The sequence below is a fragment of the Pangasianodon hypophthalmus genome, chromosome 10 (genome assembly GCF_027358585.1).
Source record: "Pangasianodon hypophthalmus isolate fPanHyp1 chromosome 10, fPanHyp1.pri, whole genome shotgun sequence".
NCBI classification, from domain to species: Eukaryota; Metazoa; Chordata; class Actinopteri; order Siluriformes; family Pangasiidae; genus Pangasianodon; species Pangasianodon hypophthalmus.
In genome coordinates, this window is record NC_069719.1 from 5,606,875 (window position 1) to 5,629,187 (window position 22,313).

Sequence of the window (22,313 nt, forward strand, 5' to 3'; positions counted from 1 at the left end):
GAAATAGCTGTCTCATGGAAAAGATTGTGATTTTATATAACGTGCCTCTGGTGGAGGAGATTAAAACCTTCAGATCTTATTCACAAGTGATATAAAAAAAGAGCAAGATTGACTTGTAAGATGTTTTAGATCAAATTTCCTGCCAAATGTATTCATGTCATTAGTTGAAATACATCTTCATAATGGTCTGTGGTAGGGGACCTTTCACTAAACACCAGGAGACTCCCTAAACACACAAAGCCCAAACTAGGAGAGGCGTTTTACGATGCTTCTGCTGCTGCTGCTGCTGCTGTGCCACTTCACAGGCCACTTTCTAATCTTGGCTAATAGAACACTCTCCTAGTCAAAGCTAATTTGTTGTGTCGACGGGATCTTCGCCTGCTTAGTGTCCAGAGTGTAAATATTTATGTGAAAGCCCTCCGAGGCATTCGCGTCATGCCTTTTGGAACAAGGGTGATGTCATCACATTCGGCTTGGGACAAATAAGGGAACCTTTTAAGCTAAAGAATCACTAAAGAACTATATTTTGTTTATACAAAGTTTTTGGTGTTTGGCTTGTGTAGACATGTCTACTCCGTGTGCGGGATAGACTGTGATATATCGCAGTGATTCCCAGTCCTGCTCCTGGAGTCATCCTGCTCATATTATTGTTTTCCCTTTACTAGTACACCTGACTCACTTCTACAGTACACTCCATATGGTACATGTCTTGTGTATAAAGAACGTAAACCGCAGCAGACTGAGCGGTAAACGTACAGCATAAATCTGAAATGAAGCGCATGCTGACACAAAGTTTGGTCTGAAATTACATTTATTTATTGATGATGGGTTAATGTAGACCAGTGTTTAGAGGAGCCCCACTTACTTAGCTATAAAAAGTAAATACATTTTTACCAGCTGCATGTAGTATCACATCACATACAGTATGTTCATATCACAAGCGGAGAATGCTAACTTGACTAGTAAAGGTTTTATCAAAATGTTAATTTTTTAACATTTTTTTTATTTTTAGACGCAAGGCATTATGTCCATCAGCTGTGCAAGCTGCTGAAGGACATAATGTCTTATGAAGCTTTAAGAGATTAAAACAGTTGCTATTCAAAGATGTTTACAGCATAACATGCATACTGTTTAAAGAGACGTTTACAAATGGCTTTACGAGGCAATTAAAACTGGCTGAAATACAATGAGATGAAAGGAAAGAAAAAAATATATGATGGAATAAGTAAGAAAACCACCCTGAAGTTGATTATTTACTCAGAACAGCACATCTCAAATCGGTTTATTCCTCTAATACCACAACAACTTGCCAACATTAATTCCGTTATTTATTAATGAACACATTTTATATATTTTTTATCTTTGTATCTTTTTATAGTTATATTTAATCTTGTGGAACATCCATCAAACAAGCTAGTTCCTGTTGTCACTTTAATACCTAATAATTACCTTCACCAGCCTCTCTTTTTTCCTCTCTCTTGAAGTTAATAAGATAAAAAAAATGCAGCTTTTCATGTCACCAACAAACCCACAAAGTGCATACTAATCTTTGTCTGACAAACATACAAATCTTTGTCTGAGTTTTTACTATAACTTTCTATATTACGCAACACCTTCTGACCAATTAAGCAATGTAGAATTTAGCATGGTATAAAGCAGATTTTTTAAATGCAATCAAAGCTAATCTAAACTCAGTTACAAAAAAGATGGTTTAATATAATAAAAAGCTAATTAAATGCAAAATTAAACAAACAAGCTTTGAGAATATTTGTGTTAAGAGTTTGCAGCTATAGGACTAAAAACCTGGTACAGAAGCACTTTACTTGCCCCCAGAACATTTCAAGTTAATTTAATAAATGAAGATGGATATAGGCAGAAGTGGATATAAAAGAGGTCTAATACTTCACAGCAGGAAGTTGTAGGGAGTTTAGTGGTGAGCTCTTTCTGTACTTCCTTATCATGCCCTCTTAGTAACAGTTCCAATGAATTTGATTTAAACAAGATAACACAAAGCGAGTGGTGTAAATAAAGATAATTCACAGAGTTCTAGTTTCCGCTACAATAACTTTGTTGCAATAAAGCATATTTTCTTTATGGTTACTCTATTACTGCCATCCTTAAATCTTAGAGTTAGAAGTTATAAAATTACTAAACATGCATTTAAAATGTAGCTGATTAGCAAAAATCAAACAACATGCAAATGTTTTTAGGGCGGTACGCTTTTAGTTTTCTTCATTAGAAGCTTTCTTAGCAAGCCCTTTTCTGTACAGAGCTTTCTCTAGAGCGCACACAATGCTCTCCTTGTTGTTGGAGACATTATAGCAAGTGAGTTCCACCAATTTCTGGAAGTCTTCCGACGCATATGTGAGATTTGATGTGACGTATGGAGAGGATCCAGTGCTCACATCAACATCTCCGGCCTTTAACTCCTCCTTTCCCTGTCTCTTCACTCCTGCAGAGTAAACATACACATCAGTATCAGCTCCTGTTCTTTTCATTTGGATTAAAATTTCTAGCATCTTTTACACTCTGTTATCCAAGTTCACTTCAGACTGTCCTCGTATACCATAGCAATTTGCCAATGATTATAATTTCTTAATTTAGTAATAGCAACACATCATACTTTTTATCCATTTATAGTTGTGTTTAATGTTGTGGAACATCCATGAGACAAATTAGTTCCTGTTATCACTTCCACTGTAGCAGCTATAAGCAGTTGTTCCCACTAGCCTCTCTTATTCTCTCAGGGAAAAAAAAAACAAAAAAAAAAACAAAAGAAAACACAGCTTGTCATATAATCCAGAAGTGTGGAGTCTTTCCAATAGTGGAAAATTTTATGACTGTTACAAATCACTACCACTGGAGATAAATGTAAACAAACATCTCTTTATAAAAAGCTTTGTTTTTTAAATAACACATTTTTTAAAAAAATGTATTATTATTTAATACAATAAAATATATAATAAAATGATATTATTTTATTATTAGGCTTAGATTCTATGGAGCATCTGCAATAAAAGTCCTGCTGAAGTAGTTCTAATACATTAATGTCTTTATATACTAGTACATTCATATTCTGCTGCATCACATGGTATGCGTCAGATGCAGTTTCAACAGTCTGGTCAGTTTTGCACACTTTTAAGCCATCTGCATTCATCCGGATGCTGATACTGTTGTTGTCTGTAATTATTATGTCCTACGTAGTTATTTATATTCTATTGTGTATTCATTAATTTGTCTGCAGTTGTCATTCTATTGATAGTATGTGTTTTATATGTGTATGGACTTATTTGTGCCCAAGTTTCCATATTTAAACGTATAAAATGACTGCGTTTTATACATTTATATAGAGAATTTCAGGCTAAGTCTGAATCAGAAGCTACAGTAAGAGTTATGTGGCTTGGTGCATACCAGTTGCTACTACGAAAAGCACTTTATGGATATCTAACAACCCATTGAGAATTAAAGCTCAATAAAGCCACAGAGTTTTGTGGTTCTCTAATGTAAAAAAAAAAGATGATGCCAAAGCATTTCCCACTGCCTAAATAATGTAGGCCAGTGAATGATTTGAGTTTACCAGGTGCTTTATACTCTTTGAAGGAGATGTTGACCAGCGGGAAGTAGATCACTATGGGAGCGTCGGGATTCTCCTCATCCTCAAACACATACACTTCTCTTGGGGGCTTATCATCAAACTTGCTGGAGTCTATGTTTGGGAAAGGCAGTTGGCGGGCGGCACAGTACTCCTGAGTCTCCTTAAGGATCTGGCACATATGAAAGTAGACAAAAATATGCACCAGAGACACACAACACACGCAAAAATACATGTTTAATTCAGTTGCGTACCTGAAGGGACGAGAAATGAAAAGACACAGTATGTATCAATAAAAAACTGCTATTTCAAAATCGTAAACTAAAATCAAATTCATTCATTCATTCATTTTCAGTAACTGCTTTATCCTGGCAAGTCTATCCCAGGAACACTGGGTGCTAGGAGGAATACACCCTCAATAGGATGTTGGTACATCGCAGGGAATCATACACTCAAACAATCACACACACCTTCACACATAGAGGCAATTTAGAGTCACCAATGTTTTTGGAAGGTGGAAGGAAACTGGAGAACCTCAAGGACACGAGGAGAACACGCACGGAAAGAACAGAATCAAACCGCGGAGGCCTGAACTGTGAGGCAGCAACTCTAGCCACTGTATCACTAAAATAATTACTACACACAAATTTCTAGCTTTGTTATTGACTTTCTTTTTCCCTACTCTAAAGCAGGGTTGAGTGTGAGAAGGTGATATATTAATAAAGAGAATAAAAAGGGGGCGCATATTGTTACTTTCTGTTCTGTTTCACTAATCCTGTGCTGTGCAATATTCGATCTCTGTGCAATATCGATCTCTGTGCGATGCAGACTTGCTCAAGAGTCTATTAAAATTGTAATAGTATAATTGTAATACTTCATGTTGTGATGTAAACTGTAAATTATGCATAGTTGTAAATTTTGTCCACTTATGTCCTATGACCAAGTAGGTCCAGTGTTTTTTGGTATCACTGTAAACCGGTGACAAATTCCTTGCATACTCAGCCAATAAAACTGGTATCCTGAGGATCAGTATAATCAGTAATGAAAAAGAAAACATGGAAAAAATTGAAGCCTGCTTTAAATCTGGTGCATGTAAATAAATACGCAAAGGTGTAAAGTATTACCGATAGTACCCAGAAGTCTGTGCTCATTCTCTCACTTTAAACTAGTTATGCTCACAGTCATGGGCTAAATATGACAGAATGAGCAAAATATGTCAAATATGACTGAATACACTGAATGTCTGCTCATTTTTCTCACCTTTAGATAGTCCGTAGTCCAGGAGCAGCTGAGTGACAGAATGATGTCGACGTGACGGTGTGGCCGCAGCACAGGAGGGAAGGCGGCGTTAATGTCAAATCCAGCATCTACCATGCCAAGGGTGGGGTCCGTGGGGGTCAGATTGTTTGGAAACACATCCGGGTGTGTCTCTGCAAACAGCACACAATCAGAACAGAACAGAAATTATAATTCTTGCTTGGCCAGAAAAAGTACATTTGTTTGCAGCTTCAATTGAACATACATATACAGACATATCGTGATGCTTTGTCAGACAAGAAATGCTCCTTGATGTAAGTATCATACTAATCACAGACTGTTATTTGCTCGTCATGTCTCACACACACACACACACACTTACACACACAAATCATCTGTGTATTTGGCAGTGGAACAAAAATGACATTAAGCTGATTGCTAGCCCATCATTGAAAGGGCAAATGTTTACATAACTGCAGTGTGAAGACCACATGCTTCTAATTGTGCAGATGATTATTACGGCAGTGCTTCCCCATGCTTTATACTATATAACCTTTTTCTTTCAACTTAGTAGCTAAATATCATAGTCCTACACCAATTTACTCACACATACTCAGGAAAGAATAGTTTGCACATGAATTTACAGAACTTTGTATTTGTACTTACCTCAAATATAGCCAATCTTTCAAGATATAATACATGTTGAAATTCTTACAGACCTGCTCTTACTAATGTTAAATTGTTACATAATGTTAAACAGACTTGACTGTGTAGTTTCTAACATTGTATGATATTAATATTATGATTATATTAATAAGGAAAAGTAAAACATATAGTTGGAGCCTGTAGATGCAGCCATTTTAAAGCCATGGCAAATTAATTTGGTTTATATATTTAAAAAGTTAAACATGAACTTGTTTATGAACTTTTTAAAATACAAATGGTAATAATTACCCAAACAGTGTCACTCACGACATCATGCCATTCACATGATGATAACTGATGGTCATAGGCATGTAATTATATTCAGTATTTTTATATCACAACATATAGAACCTAAGCTTTTATCAAGTTTTATTAAATTAATCAGAATATTGTTTTTTTTTTTTTAATTTACATTATTAAGTCATTATTAATCAGCCATCATTTCCAAACTTAAGACACATGAAGCTCATCACGTGAAATCTGTGCTAAATAAGAAAACTTGGGATAAAATTCCCAAAGAGATTAACTTTGAATGTCACAGTGTTGAATAACTGTGTATCTGCAAAGATGCAAATGCAAAAATGGATAGGCAAAATTTTATGTCTTCACTAGTCTTGTGTCTTCTGTTGAAACCAGTGGAAGTGATACATTGAAGTCGGAAGGTCGGACTGCCCAGTGTACAGACGTGGGAGGACTAATGCTGTTCAGTCGGGTGTGTTCAGAATTATCACTCCTCATCATAAATTCAATTTCCTCTGTTGAGAAATGTTTATGAGCCAATATTCATTCCAAGAAACAAACAACACACTTATTATACATTATATACACACTATATAACACATTTACTATACAAAATGGGACATTCAAACAAAACGAGGGCAGAGAAAAAAAAGAAAGAAACAAAAGAAAGACGAACTGACAATATAAAAATTACATAAATGACCACAAGTATAGGTATAGTAAAAATGTAAATAAATCAATAATAAATGACCTTTAGAGGTGTTGAAGGTGGAGCTTTCACTGTACATGTTGTGCAGGAAGAAGCCTCGCAGGAAGTTGTACACTTTGTAGATGATGGGACGACCATGCAGGAAGTTGCTCAGTGTCGAAGCCTTTGAACCGAGACACAAGGTGTCCAACGTTGACTGTTTATCATCTGTCTCTATGTACCAGAACACACATCACTGAGGATTAGTTACTCTTTGATTTCATCACTTGTGCTAGAAAGATACATTCAGTTTGCAATACTTGATGCATACAACAAAATAAACAGTCCTAATGTATTGATGTATGGGGTCATATTCAACTTCTGTATAAATACATGTATTCTGTTGGCTTAAATGAGCTCTGTTCATCTTATACATTATACATTATGTCTATGGTGATCTAAAAAAAAAAACAATGACATGAGATTTGATTTATTCCTTTTTTCACTGTTTACAATATTTTGACTAATTTTAGACAGACTTTTGGCATTATCTCATCTTCCCTTAAAAGGAAACATGCAATGTTGCACAGGAAGCACAGGAAGAAGAACAGACTGGGTGAGAGAATTGAGGTCAGTAATACAGTCTTACCAATGCTACACACATCCTCCCCCAACCATGAAGTCCAGGACGGCACCGCCCCAGTGACATGTTTCCAGAGCTGCATCAGGTTAGCAGAGAAGACACTGCTCCACATGCCTGTGCACGCAGTTTGTTGGATTAGTATTAGTTAGACATGACACATATGTGTGGTTGTACACTTAGTATGACACATAATGTAGTTAATGAGAATTCGTGAGGTGTAGTGATGCAACGCTGACCCAAAAGGAAGGAGACCCGTGTCTCTGGTAGTTTCTTAACCAGATGACCAAGGTAGTACTCGCTCCCAAAATATTCTGTAGGCACAAATCCTCCATATTTGGGGAATCCCACCTCAAATGGAGTAAACTCACACCACTCTGTTAAAAAGGAGTAAAAAACTACCTGACTAAACCTGTTATGTATATGCCTGTGGGGCCAAAACTTTACTACACTTCAGCCAGCAGAGTTCAGATCACGGCAGGTTGAACTATAAGTCTCAGGTTTAATGTGCAGTCTTTACCAGCCACCAAGAAGCCGCCAGTGTCCTTCTTCATGTTGACAGCTGTGTAGATTGGGAGAGGGTTCTGGCCCTCGGAGACTGCCTCCTGCTGGTCAGACAGTGTAGCCGTGTGTTTCTGAAGCAAAGATAGTAAATACTAAGTGTTAAACATTTCATTATTCAGATAAACCAGAATTTATAGAAGAACAAGAACTAGATGTGGGTGGAATCAACCTTAGATTGTAGATATATTTCTGTTATGGTACTGTGGGCATGAGTGTTGCATTTGACACTCCTGTCCAAGACATTTTAATGGACAGGCTGAAAAACACAGATGTGTTCTGGCCTGGTTTAGATCTTATTTGTTACCAGTTCGTTAAAGTTATTAGGAGTTTTTCATAGCTTTAAAAAAGTGCAATACAGTGTCCCACAAGGTTCTGTTTTTGGCCCCTTGATGTTCTCCATTTATAACCAATATATGACTGAACTCTGTGATTACATGTGTGTATCTGGTATTGTATATTATTTAGTCTTCTGGTTAGTCCTCTATACAAGACCAGTTACATTCTGTAACCTTTTGAAATGATATTTAAAAAAATGTATGGTAGATGATAACATTATTTGAGTTCAGAGATCAAGATAGAACTTCCCCTATCCTGTCATAACAAAGTCATATTCCAGTACAGAGCAAATATAAGCAGCAATCACAAATCATTTGATTGGATATTTGACTTCTGTTATCTAGACTGAATTAAAACCTAAAAAATATCCGTACAACTCCAACAGCAATATGGATCACAATTTGATTTACTTATTAACAGGGAACCAGACCTTTCCATAAATGGCATTTTCTATCATAAGCCCCCACATGTCGATCGGAGAGACAGGGTGACCTTCCTTCTGTTTCTGCCGCAGCTCAGAATAGTAATATTTCAGCCGACTGGGACCAAACAGACTTTTGGTACTCTTAGAGAGTTCCTTCTTCACAGATACAATTGCCTCATCCAGGTCTTTCTTTGACCAAAGTGGGTCATTGTAGAGATACGCATTAGCCCTGATGCAGAGAAAGAGTAGTTTAGTTCCATAAACTTGTTTCTATGTCAATTTTGAATGTAGGCTCAAAAAAACCCAAAGGAAATATACCAGAAAAAAGACAACCAAAATAAAATAAAATAAAATACAATAAAATAAAATAAAATAAAGCTAAAAAATAAGGCAAAAATAAGTGTGTGTTCCATTGTTACCTTGATTGTTATATATTTGATATATGTAAAATATTTTAGATGGCAACATATGTATAGAAAAATCCCCTAGTGAGAATTGGTCTTTAGTATTATATGAGAAAGTCTCTCATGCAGATCTCATGCAAATCTATACCTGTATGTTTTTGTGAGCACTCATATTAAAGAGCAAAGTAAATATAAAACGTGGAATCTGTGTAAGTGACTGTGATCTATTTACTACCCACCAGGTGGAGCCAGACAAAGAGGTGATGTAGCTGATGGCATCCAGCAAGCCGAGACGCTGCAGTCCTCTCAGAAAGCCGTATGTGCTCGTCATGGCCCTCGAGCCGCCTCCTGAACACACCACAGCCACTGTTGGCACCTAAACATGCACAATCCCACATACACACACCCTCTGTCAGTAAACAGCCCTTTTACAGAAAACTATATTTCCCTCTAATGTTTTGTTCACTACTTAGCAATGTTTGTCCAATTGATTCAGGTCATTTTATTTCATTTATAGAAGCACACTTTTATTTATAAGATGTGTTAGCTGGGAGGTGGGTAGCGTTTCTTCCTCACAGTTCCAGGATCTCATGTATAATCCTGAGCTTGGGTTACTGGCTGTGTTTCACATGTTCTCCGCATGTCCGCGCAAGTTTACCTCCGGGTTGTCTGGTTTCCTCCCAACTCCCGAAAACATGCCAGTAGGTGGAGTGGCTACGTGAAGCTAGGTGAATTGAACAGCGACTTTTTTCTATCTCTTTTTCAGATAATTAAACACTGGACATATTCAAGGCTTTGGTGCCCTGACAAGCACAAAATAAATTTCCCAACTAAGCTGAACAAGCTGAAAAATCACAGCATGTAGAAAAAGTGCTTATGTCTTTCCAAATTTTATAAAAGTCTGACCAACATTCTGAGTAATATCCATTTGTTGATAAATGAATTTTTGTTACATAGAAATTAGCACACATTTGTTGCCTCATTTTAATGTTTTAAAAAGAAAACTGTAATCCAAAACTTATTGTATGGAAAGATTTAACAGGTTAAATATTATTCTGAAAGTAATAAAAAAATAATAAGTCTTTTAGGACCATTTTAAAACCTTTTAATCTATTTTAAAACCTCTCCTATACTGGAAGGCAGGACATTTAATCCCTATGTGCTTTGTATTTAGCTATTGGGTTGTTTCAGCATTGCTGATAATGTCTGACTTTTGGCAAAATATGACCACGTTTTTTTACTCTGCTCACAGTTTATGACTTTTATAAGTCATAAATGAAATTTCTGCTCATTTGTTGGCATGTTAAAGGTAATTTCTGCTGCTACGCTCATTTGGTTTGATTTGAATGCTAAGCACAGGTGCTAGCAAAGTTTTACAAACAGTAAAATGTGCAACAAACCTAGAAAATATTTGCAGAAAATGTTCAAATAAGACTGAAATTAGGTCTTGAGTCTAATCTAGAGTATAATCTTGAGTCTAGTCTTGAGTATAATCAATAACAGTTGTCTTTTGTTAAATCGTAAGAGATGACAGACCATCCTTCAGTATTCTGGTATGTTAATGGATTAACTTAGCAATATTAGCCTATATTATTGATCCGGTAATATTATTATAGCATGCAGATTAATATGTAGATGTGTATTTTAAGATTTTACTGCTGTCTTATACACATTGCCTAGTGGAAACATTTGATTGAACAATAACCGACACTTTTTAGTGACTCAAAGTGCTGCTGTTTATTTGATGAGTCTATCGTGAACGAGGCAGTTCCTTGAGTCGGTTCTTTGAGTCTGCTCTTGTAGTTGAATGTTGAGAACCGACTCACATATATGAGCGTTTTTGGTAGATATAGGTAATGCTGTTACAATACCGTGTAATTTAATCAGAATGTGTCCAAGGAAACCAATTTTTAACATCTAAGCTGTTGTTTAGAAGGGTGTTTGACTCTCAACTGTGTGCATAAGGCATTAATACAAGCAGGATCCTCTCATTACACTACTGCATGTTAAAAATGTCCTGTATGTAGTCTTGTGTATTAGGGCAAAAATGGCAATGAGTCATTTAGGAGCTGAAAGAATCAGCTCTTATTGGTGAGCTGAGGCCAAATGATCTGACTAGTGATAGTGACTAATGATAGTGACAATGATCACTACTGTGGACAAGGTTTGCTTTAAGGAAATAAAATTGTATAAGGTACATAGAGAGTCACAATTTTACAGATTATTGGGGAAAAAGTGAAATTAAAGAGAGAGAGTAGAGAGGTGAGAATAGAGAGGTTATGATCTGTCATTTTAACCACAACTTAAGTTTATACAGATGATCTATGCTAACTAGGCTGTATATTAGACTCCATGGTTTTAATACCTAGCAGAGAAATACTGTATACACCCATGTAATTCTTCTCAAATATCCCAAATAGGAACATTTGTAAATTCCAGCTTTCATATCTTGAATAGTTTATCAAATTTCACCTCACCACGTTCGAGGGTGTGGCACCACCTCTTTCATGTTAGTTTGATCTCCAGCACCAGTCAGCCACAGTGAAAGATGTTAATTTTTCATTGCTTGTACTTATTTAATAATGTGTGTCAATCTGTTTGTGTTTAAAGTGTATTACCTTACTCGGATCCAGGGGAGATTTGAGGTTGAGTATTTTCTGCAGCGCACGAGACACCACCTCTTTCCTCTTTGCCAGAAAAGCCTTCTCCTCTGCAGGTATGTCAAAATCCAGACGTACCTTCATGTCCTCCTCAGTGCTACACACATATACATGTTATTATATGTGACAGTTTATAATAATTATCTATAAACCAATAACTGTTAATGTACAAAAATCTGATACCTCTCTACTGTGTTCACCTGCAAATTTACAGTTTCCTGTAGAATAAAACAAACAGATTGAAGTTACTGCTAAATCAAATGACATTAAATGATATATAACACTGTAGCCGTAGGATAAGTATTATATTATTCGGGTAGCAAAGCTGATAGAATATTTTTTTGATTGATTTGTTCTTCAGTAGTTTGTCAAAACAATGTAAAAATACCTTCTGATTTTAACTGTTTTTGAAAAAGTGGAAAAATTATTATTATTTTTATAATTTATTTATTTATTTATTTAAATATGTCTCATGACATTTTAAGATTATATTAATGGTACATTAATTCAGCTTTCTTCAGCATGATCTGCTGTCATTTTGGTAAATCTTTATATGTCTAAAAAAAATGATCACATGAATTAAAATATTCACTCCATGTAAAATTAGACATACAATAATACAGTAAATCTGTATTCATTAATAAGTTGCATGGAATGAATGACTGCAGCATACTTATGATAACAATTACAATTACAGCTGTATAAATCTTTTTAATTATTCTAATAGTATTGAAATCTGATGTATCCAATGTAAACAGTGGCATTTTACAAACCGAAAACGCAACAGATCAACATTAACTCACAATGGAAAGGTAGATCCATATTGAACAGGAATATATAGTTCTTTTATTTCTGATTTTTTTTTTTTCTATCAAGGGCATTCATATGATGTTATTTTAGATGTGCTGTCACCTTTGCATTAATATGAGTATGCTGGGAAAATGGGTTATACAGAAGAAAGAATTACTCTTCATTATAAGAAGTAAATTCACTTTAAACCATTTTGCTAGGTGAGCTTGAAAACAGACGCTGTTGCTATGTTACTGTTAGTTGTCACCTTTACTGCAGGAAAAGAGAATGTGAACTCTGATGTGGATGAAGGGGACAACGGGGATGCAGGGGACGAAGCTGGACTTGCTTCCTTCCCATCCTAATCCGAAAAAAGATTACACATTTATAAACAGGCATATAAGAAAAGTAAAAGAAACACATCTACAAGTAACCATGTGTTTGTATCACAAAGACTGAAATCAATTCAATTTTATTTCTGTAGTGCTTTTAACAGTAGACTTTGCTACAAAGCAGCTTGGCAGAAATCCAGGTTTAGATCCATAATTAGGATGCCAGAGGCAACAGTGGCAAGGAAAAACTCCCTGAGACGACATGAAGAAGAAACCTTGACTGGAACCAGACTCAAAAGTGACACCAAATATAAATGTTATAAATCATTACTATATTCAGGTGTAGAAGAGTAGTATTACTTATAGAACTGTAGAAATAGCAAAGAACTTGCACTGTAGCATTCAGCACCCTTTCACGCTTTGTTCTACCCTGAAAAGAAATTTGTTATGTAATGTAATATAGGAGCACATCTAAGGATTTTAAAAATATCTACCGCCTGAAGTTCAATCTTGGTCTCCAGATCTTTGTTGATGTAGTAGCGAAGAGTCTGCATGAGGCTGCTTTTCTTGGAGATTGAGATGACTTGATCTTCAATATACGCCCCTCGTAACTTTAACAGCATGTTCTGTTGCACTGAAATACACACGGACACACATTATAGAGGTCAGTGCCACACACTGTCTACAATTAAATGCATTGTCATTTAATTAAACTGTGAGGTCAGTGATTTGACTTTTATAGTTTAAGCTGGACACACAGTTTTAATCTTCTTACCCTCAGGCGGTAGTTTATCTATCTTCACTTCCACAATGGATAGCGGCGCTGCCTAAAATCACAGTAAGAAAAAGTCTGGTGTATACAAATTTTAGAAATGGTTTCCCCTGAATGCACCACATCCACATAAATCAAGGAAACTTGGCAGCGTTAATTGTACATGCTCATCATGTATTACTATAATAACTTGATATCTATGAATTCAACAGTATAATATATCACTCAGGATTATTTAATAATTGGAATGCAGTGATGTTTTATAAAACATCAAGATGTTTTTTTGTAAAGGATTTCAGTTGTACACATCCCATGTTTAAATGAGACTGTTGTACAGTTGGGTGCTATGTTTCTAGATGAAAATGAACCGCTTAGTTGTGCAAGCAGATGATAAGTGTGCAGTATGGGTTGCAGTATGGATAGGTCGCCGTATCCTATACGTTTCATTTGTGTGGTTGTACAGTGGGGTGTTTTTTTTTTTTGTTTGTTTTTTTTAAAATAACAATCGAGCATGCTGTCATGCTGGTAGTGTATGTGGAACTTGTGGTGTTGCCCGTTGCATGGCTTAATTAAAATAACTCTTACCACAAGAACTCCATTGGAGAGATATTCTCGAGATGCTTCAGGGCTGTAATATAAGAATAAAAAGGTCTGTTTAGTCACTGGGATGGTACTGTGTTGCAGACGCTAGCATTCCCATCTGACAGCTCCAGAGTCTCCAGTTTGATCCTGAGCTTGTGTTACTGTCTCTGTGGAGTTTTTGCGCATGCATGTCTCTGTGGGTTTCCTCTGGTTTCCTCCCACCTCCCAAAAACATACCAGTAGGTAGATTGACTATGCTAAATTGCCCGTACGTGTGAATATGAATGAGCATGTATTCCTGTGTCATGCACGGTGTTCTGGGGATAGGCTTTGAATCCACTGCTATCCTGTGCAGGATAAAGCGCTTACTGAAAATGAATGAGTGAATTCATATAGGCACTGACCAATAGCAAGGTTTCTGCTTCTACCTGGAATATAAAGCAGAACTGATACTGGTATTCAGAATTTATTTTTTTTTCCTTAACCACATTTGCACAATTAAATAAAATATAAATTACGATAGTACTCAGCCTCAATTCTGTTCCTTGGTTTTAATTTTTCACTTGGCAATGAAAGGTAATTATTATTTATAATTATTAGTATAATTAAACGAGATAAATTTTGCTTAGTTATGTGAAATAAATATGTGGAATTCAGCCTCAGTCCTGCCTCCTGACCTCAAGACACGACACTTAATTATATTCCACCTGGCAATTAACATTCTCCTAATGTGTTTAATGCAGTTATTGTGAGTGAAATATTTCTAATTAAGTTAAATACAATAGAGTAGTACCTTGGCACCTACAGGACATCACATTTTATGAATGTTATTTTCTTGCCAATGAAAATCTTCCAATTGTGGTTAATACTTGATAAAATGTGGTTAAAACATGATTATACAGTATTTCATGTGTATAATTAAGTGGTATTCAGACTCAGGCCTGCTCTCTGACTTTTGACACCACAACAGAGTTCAGTAAACTATGAACTCTCTTTTCGTAACAGAACAGTTTAGTGATTGTATCTGCTCCAACATGACTAAGCTAATTAACATGAGATTTGTAAAGTCCTTTAACCTTGAAAATGTCTACTCTAAAGCTTGAAATATAAATCAAAGTTAATTCTCCTCAACTAGGAAATTATGAGTAAAGTTATAGTATTTATAAAATCTCTACAAATGATTGCTGAACCTTATGTAAACTTTATGTCCTCTTCTTCATAAAGTGTAAAATGGTTCTCCTAAATGTCATGCAATATTATCTCAGATACACATGCATGGTATACAATCACATAAGAGGAAATAATACATTATGTTTAGAGTTTTAAACATGGTGTGAATTAGATTTACAATCTGAGTAACAAAGAAGTCAAGTGTTTATTTACATCTTACCTTTAGTTTCCTTTTATTGTTCGTTGATTAATAATTCTAATTCAAATGACATCAGCAATACTTCGAGTGATTTGTCTGTCACTTACCACTCTGTGATCTCGAAATCCACCCACAGCTCATCCTTTTTCTGCAATCACAAGCAGAACAGCAGCCTGTAAACAGCTGACCACTAAAAACATCAGTACTAGTCAAAATGGATAACATTTAATGTGGAGAGGTGTCACCACTTTTATGGTTTGGTGTGATCAAAACAATAAAACATGATATTAACTCCCTTAGTTTCGATTATAAAGTCCCTTTATACATTTAGTTTAATGTACCATTGCAGTTTTGCCAGTATAGTCAGTAGATAAGAATTATTATTTCATGCAACATGTACATTTTATCATGTAACACAATGTGAATAGAGTTTAAAAATGTATTAAAAGAACTCTAAGTATTAAAACATTCATTACAAGTAACACAAATTTGGAACTCTTTCTCTTTTTAGACCCTTCCTTTAACAATGACAAGTTGTTAATTCCAACTTTATACCACAGCGCTGTTGAATTCTCAGTTGTGATTGGTCAGAATGCGGTGATTAATTTTCCTCTACCAGCAGCTCAGACAGTAGTTCTGACTGCAAGGCAAATCACAGGTTTATATTAATGAACTCATTCTAAAAAGTTCTTGTTTAAAAAAAGACGGTTATATAACATTTTTGAAAGGAGTTTCCAGTGTTGGGGCTTTGCAATGCTTTTCCTTAAGTTTTCTAACACACACAAATCTTAAAGAGAGATGGCTTTAGTTTCTCAAAAATGTGACAAGCTGCATTTGTTTGTCTTATTAATTTCAAGAGAAAGAAAAATAAAGACTAGTGAAGGAATGACTGATTATATCTGCTATAATGTTAGTGATAACAGGAAGTACTTTGTTTCAGGGACATTCCACAACATTAAATGTAACTTTAAATGGTTAAAAATTTGAGTTGTCAGTCTTTAGTAATCACTGTCTAATTGCTGTCGTATAAGAGGAATAAAACACTTCGGGACATGCTGTTATAAGAAAATAATCAGTGACGGGATCACACCACTCCATCATTGATCAATTTTCAATATCAGCATGGTGTTGTATTTTATACAGTAGAGTCTAGATGTACTGACATTTTCATCAGTGATGAAGACCTTGGTCTCCTTCTTGCCCGGTGTGAGGGTGCAGATATCGAAGAAGAGCCTAGTGCAGAGGTCGTCTTGCCTAAGGTCTTCATCATATACGTTCAGCTCCAGAATATTCTATAGTAAGAAAAAAAAGTATTATGATTTCATTTTTTAAAGCATGATATGAAAGTTTGTGTTTTATCAATGCAGTTAGAACTATTCAGCTCAGTTCTAAAAGTATAACAGTATGTTTATGATGTAGTACAAGATACTTTTGAGAGACAGTGTTGTCTATATATAATGAAGTGCAGGATTCCATACAACAAATCACTAAAATAAGCCATTTCTATATAAATTAAATAAGGAAGTGCATATTCTAACAATACAGCCTCGCTAAAGCAAAAGCAAGTAAGTGTACAACTTTGTGTACAACTTCAAGGACTTTGAAAGCATCTAATTTTGTTGCAGTTAATGAAGGACTTTATAACTATCCACCTAATTACCAAATTACCCAATTAAGACAATTTAGCAGAGCAGTCAGTGCTTGGTGTCTGGAAACCCCTGGGATTGGAGTTGACGTGTATCCTGGAGATGATGATAAACTAACACACTTGATCCAGCTAATCAGGAGTACCATATATCTGAATATTGGTGTTCGTTTTGTTATATGAAGTTTGTAACAAAAAGAAAACCTCTCACAGACTAGCACAAGCTATCAGAGCATGGGGTCTCACCTTGACATGGCTGTTCACACGGAAGTGGAAGGTCTCGTTCCACTCAGGTGCGTTGCAGTTAGGAATGCTCTTAGTGCTCACGGTATGGACCGAGGCCGTGGGCATACACAAGGTCACATAGAGGTCAGACTGAGAAACTGCAGTGAGTAGAAAAGCAATATATGTACTGTTACATTGTTTGTATAGCAATCTTTATACAGCTAGGTCTAAAGCACCTTAGACCACCAAAGCCCGATGTTAGGCCCGCTAATCACAGGGAATTCAATTTTCCCATAGATAACCAAAATGGTATCCTCAAGGTCAGAGTTATCGTAAAGCTATTACAATTGAAATGCTACTCACTGTCCCTCTGACCATCACATGCTAATGACTTGGCAAAAGTAAGCTTGACATTTTGAAAATCCAAGTGAATACAGCTCCTTCTGTCAGGGTTCCCTCCAAATCCACACCCTCCTAAAACATGCTTGGGTTAGAATGGCCTGAAACGTAGTGAGTAGAGACACGTTCTTGTTGCGATTGGTTGGATGTTTGTTTGCTTGCAGAGCCCTGAGTTACTTCCCTGAGCAGATCTTCTTTAAATCTGCTGGAATCTCCACATTACTTAATCAGATTTTATGAAAAGTGTTACAAATGGCCAACTCCACATTTAGGCAAACTGACAATGCATGTTATATAACTATGTCCAGTTTTTCTTGATAAACAGTGTTATGAAAAACCCTCACATGCTGCCTCATGATAGGGTAGGATAGTTTTTCAAACTTTCACAGCATGTCTAATGATCTTCAATGATAACCATTGTATTCTATGAGGTTAAGCTTAACTGAACAGATTTAAAGTGTGCGTGTTGTGACACGTACAGTAGTCATGTGAATGGCTGCACTTCGCTCGCAGTACTGTGACCGAGAGGTCCCAACATGGTGCCACTTCCCTCTGGGAAAAAAGTGAAAACAAGGAGACACACGAAATGCATCAGATACATAAAACTTTAAACATTTCTATAAAACAGATTGAACATCTCTGTTTGTCTGTCTGTCTGTCTGTCTGTGGCTGCTGAAGCTATTGACAGACAGACAGACAGACAGTCAAGATAGATTAGATGTCTGTCTCTGTCTATCTGTGACTACTGAAGCAATGTACAGACAGACACGTAGAAAAGACTGACTGTCTGTTTGTCTCTCTCTCTCTCTCTCTCTCTCTCTCTCTCCCCCTCTCTCTCTCTGTCTGTTTGTCTATGGCTTCTAGAGACACACAGACAAGAAAGAATAGATGTCTGTCTGTCTATCTATGGCTGCTGAAGCCATATAGAGAAAGTCTAGAAGGATAGATAGATAGATAGATAGACGGATGGATGGATGGATAAATAGATGTTGGTCTGTCTATCTATGGGTGCTGAAGCTATCTAGACACAGATACATACAGACAAAAATGACAGATTTTATAGATAGAAAGTCACTCCGATTCATGTTTTTCCTTCATATTTATTCATCACTTCTCCAGATTCCAGCAAACTAAACTTCAAGTACAGTTCCCAACATGAATAGGTGGGAAATTAAATGGATTTTGACTTCATAACTTTATAACTGTGGTCTGTTTTTGCATTGCTTTGTCCATATCACCAAGGACCGTACATGGACTGATAGCACTGTGACAAAAATGGCTATTTTCTAAGGACACTAAAAAAAATAACAACTTGTCCTCTAAGCCTTTCTACCACTCCTCTATAGAAAGTATCCTGACCTGCATACCACAACATGGTATGTTTGCAAATTGATTTATAAACTGTGCCAAGAAAATAATTGTTTGTGAGAACACGAACTCCTCATAAGGCTAGTAGTATACGGAAAGACTGTACCCACCCCAGTCATCAACTCTTTACCCTGCTGCCTTCTGGAAGACGCTACAGGGCTATAAATGCTCACACCTCTAGACTCAGAAACAGTTTTTCCCCTATGGCCATCACTGAGCTGAACTCTGCAAAACATTGCCCCCACCTCCTCCTAGCAATCTTTCACCATTTTTTCCCGACAACTCTCAAGGGCTATATTATAATGCTGTGTTTAAAACCGCAGCCAGTGCAATATTGTTCATTTTTATATCAAAGTTGTTTTATTCCATACCTACCTGTTCATTTATTTATGCACTGCTGTAGTATTGTTCCTTTTAAATGTCAAATTTTATGTGTCTGTACTTTTATGTGGGTTATGTGGGAGATGCACACTAAATTTCATTGTACTGCCAGGTTTAATGACAGTAAAGGTATTCTGTTCTACTCACTTTCTCTGATAACACACCTCTACACAATGACCTGTTTGAACAGAAAATGCCTTGACATGTTTCCAATAGACAGACTGACATAATGTGATGCAGTATGTTCATTTCTCCCACATACTCCGGATCATACTATATGATATTCTCCAGTGGACTGCATATTAACTCCTTTCTCCATCACTGCTCTCGAATGTACTTCTTTCTTTACATTCTTCCTAAATTTTCTAGTCTTCCAAAATTTTTCTGTCCTGATAAATGTTTCAGTTAATAATGATACTATTTCTGACATACCTAATCAGTTAGTGCCTGCATACAACATGTTAAGGCATGTTCATGTTTTTCAACTGTAGGTATATTTATAGTATTTTACATCATACCACAACATTCTCATTACTCACTAATACTAAATAGAAACAGAAACTAGTACCTTCATTGATAACAGCAAAATGTTCCTTGGCCAAGGAAAAAGGAGAAGCACCTTGTGTAGCTGATAAGGACCAAAAACCCTGAAAAATATTATCCTGGAGATGTTAGAGTAGACCTCTTATATATAACCTCTCTTGAAGGATGATAAAATATTATCCTGGAGATGTCAGAGTAGACCTCTTATATATAACCTCTCTTGAAGGATGATAACGACACGTCAGGGCAGGTAGTCATTGAGAAACACCCATTTCTGTATGCAAAAGATTCTCGGTACTGTCTGTAACCTGATATTTTTTAACATTCCACAAGAGAGTGCAAAAAAATCTCATTTTGTCTCCCCGTCCTTGAAGACACACTGTTAATGGATTTTTATGCATTTTCTAGTTTTACTTGATTAATTTTTTTTAACAAGGACAATGCACATTAATCAAAATGCACACTAATTTTCATCTGCTATCCCTGGGCAGCAACAAAAAACAATAGGACAAAAGGAACAGATGGGACAGGAAGAAAAAAAATCCACAAAGCAACATAAAACTAACATAATCTATGATATAATGCTGACACTTATTTATGTCTATATTTGTTTAATAAGTCAATGGTTTTCAAATCTCTTAAACCAGCAGGATGTTCACTCCAGTCATGTGAAGCATGAAAGGATGGATGGATGGATGGATGGATGGATGGCTGGATGGATGGGTAGTTGAATGGATGGATAGATGATCGGATTACCTTTAGCTCACTTTTTTTTTTTTAAGCAAATGGAGCTCTGTTCCCTTTGGCCCACACTACTGGTGCAAGATTTTTACTGAAGTTCGCTCTCATTATAAACAAAAACGTATTACTCCTCGTACCCTTTTTTTCAAAACACCTATCAGTGGAAGAAAATAAGCAACATTTTTATTCCTATTAAATTTTTATGATCAAATTTGAAGCCAGCTTTCTGAATAGTGTGCTATACTCATTTAAAGAAGAAACCATATTAATTATGAGTTGTTACACAAGCTAAATCATTTAGGGCTTTAAAAAGTGTTTCTTTTATCTCTTACTTTGAGTTTGATTTAAGAGCTACAATTATTTGTTTTGGTATTGTGGCAAGAGTTGTCTAACAAATCGAAATAAAAAAAATCCTTCTCATCCAAGCAACTATTTAGATCTGCTGTGATTTTTCTGAAATGCTGCAGAACTGACATAGAAACATCTTAATAATACATTGCACTGCTGAAAACTACAGCCATTATGAGCACAATAATTTCAGTTATACATGAACATCTGTAAATATTTTATGAATTGTATTACTGAATGCCATTAATATATTAATATCATTGAAAGCAGGTGAATAAAACAAGTGAAATACTAGTTATGGGCTGAGGCTGGGAAATATAATGATGTAATTTTAATATTTTGATCCAGGCAGTAAGTGCAGCGTACTTCAGTACAGACAGTGGAGGTAGTAAAAGAAACTTTTTTTTGGATGTAGTAAATTTTTGGCATATTACACAAAGTTCCAGGGAAACAGGATGTACAGAGTTGATGAAGGACATTTGTATGAAACATCACGTCAGTTCTTGAACCTCATATCACTTGAGAGATGTGTGCAGGACTGTTGCAAACCCGCTATTGCAGTTGTTATTTTTTGTTTGTACCTGCCTGTGATACTTTTGTACCCAATTTATTTGTTCTATTTCCCAAAGTATAAATAAACTAGTAGCCTAATTTAAACCACCATAGCCCACACAGTTACTAAGGATCGCCTTAAAGAATGTGGTCTGTATTTGAGCTTCATATCTGACAACTCTTTTATGCCCATGTGAAAGAAAAAACCCAACTGCGTATCTTTTTGGAACATTTTATCTATTTGATCTGAATGATTTGACAGTGGAAAGGTTGTGGGTTCCAAACGGGCTGGTTTGAGTAATTCAGAAACTCCTGTGATTTTCACACACAAAACAGTTTACACAGAATGGTGCGAAAAACCATTCCAAACCAAGATTATGCAGCAGTCCTGCAGGCTGAAACACCTTGCCTGAGAGAGGGTCAGAGGAGAATGGCCAGATGGTTCAAGCTGACAAGAACGCTATGGTAACTCAAATAACCACTCTTTATAAGCGTGGTGAGCAGAAGAGCATCTCAGAATGCACAACACAACAAACTTCTTTTCAGGTGGGCTACAATAGCAGAAGACCACTTCTACATGCACAGTGCAGTGGGCACGGGCTCACCCCAAATAGACAGTTAAAGATTGTTAAGAAAATATTGTGTATAGTACAAATGTTTTCAAATACAGTGGTATGACATTTGTGTTGTATCCCCCACCCTTATTATTGGCTGTAAACTTGTATTACTTATAGATAGCTCTTAAAGGCACATTTCC

The 22,313-nt window shown here is 36.1% G+C and overlaps 1 protein-coding gene and 1 long non-coding RNA gene across 3 annotated transcripts in view; one reads left to right on the forward strand and one right to left on the reverse strand.

Annotated features, from left to right (window-relative positions):
* LOC128319147 (uncharacterized) overlaps window positions 1-11,546 on the forward strand; it is a 30,692-nt gene extending 19,146 nt beyond the window's left edge. Inside the window, exons 2-6 of one of the 2 annotated variants that reach the window (XR_008302556.1) lie at window positions 4,859-5,163; window positions 6,191-6,266; window positions 7,052-7,210; window positions 9,093-9,166; window positions 11,461-11,546. This is a non-coding gene — a long non-coding RNA (uncharacterized LOC128319147). The remainder of the gene's footprint in view (window positions 1-4,858; window positions 5,164-6,190; window positions 6,267-7,051; window positions 7,211-9,092; window positions 9,167-11,460) is intronic. The other variant, XR_008302557.1, reaches the window with a different exon arrangement.
* LOC113545129 (cytosolic phospholipase A2 zeta-like) lies at window positions 804-20,204 on the reverse strand. The gene is made up of 20 exons (XM_034308364.2): window positions 19,941-20,204; window positions 18,103-18,175; window positions 17,246-17,382; window positions 16,518-16,646; window positions 15,462-15,502; window positions 13,989-14,031; window positions 13,407-13,458; window positions 13,126-13,265; window positions 12,568-12,660; window positions 11,694-11,728; window positions 11,469-11,607; window positions 9,090-9,226; window positions 8,453-8,675; window positions 7,643-7,757; window positions 7,362-7,499; window positions 7,132-7,239; window positions 6,546-6,716; window positions 4,853-5,022; window positions 3,578-3,764; window positions 804-2,452 (listed from the first exon to the last, which is right to left on the reverse strand). Exons 1-20 carry the CDS (start codon window positions 19,944-19,946, stop codon window positions 2,223-2,225), a joined length of 2,367 nt encoding a protein of 788 aa, XP_034164255.2. The 5' UTR covers window positions 19,947-20,204; the 3' UTR covers window positions 804-2,222.
* Window positions 20,205-22,313: the final 2,109 nt, after the last annotated feature.

Coding starts and splice junctions, on each gene's coding strand:
- LOC113545129 (XM_034308364.2), bottom strand. Junction 16,647..17,245: donor GTGTGAACAGCCATGTCAAG/GTGAGACCCCAT, acceptor TTCTTACTATAG/AATATTCTGGAGCTGAACGT. Junction 9,227..11,468: donor CTCCCCTGGATCCGAGTAAG/GTAATACACTTT, acceptor GTGCATGTTTAG/GTGCCAACAGTGGCTGTGGT.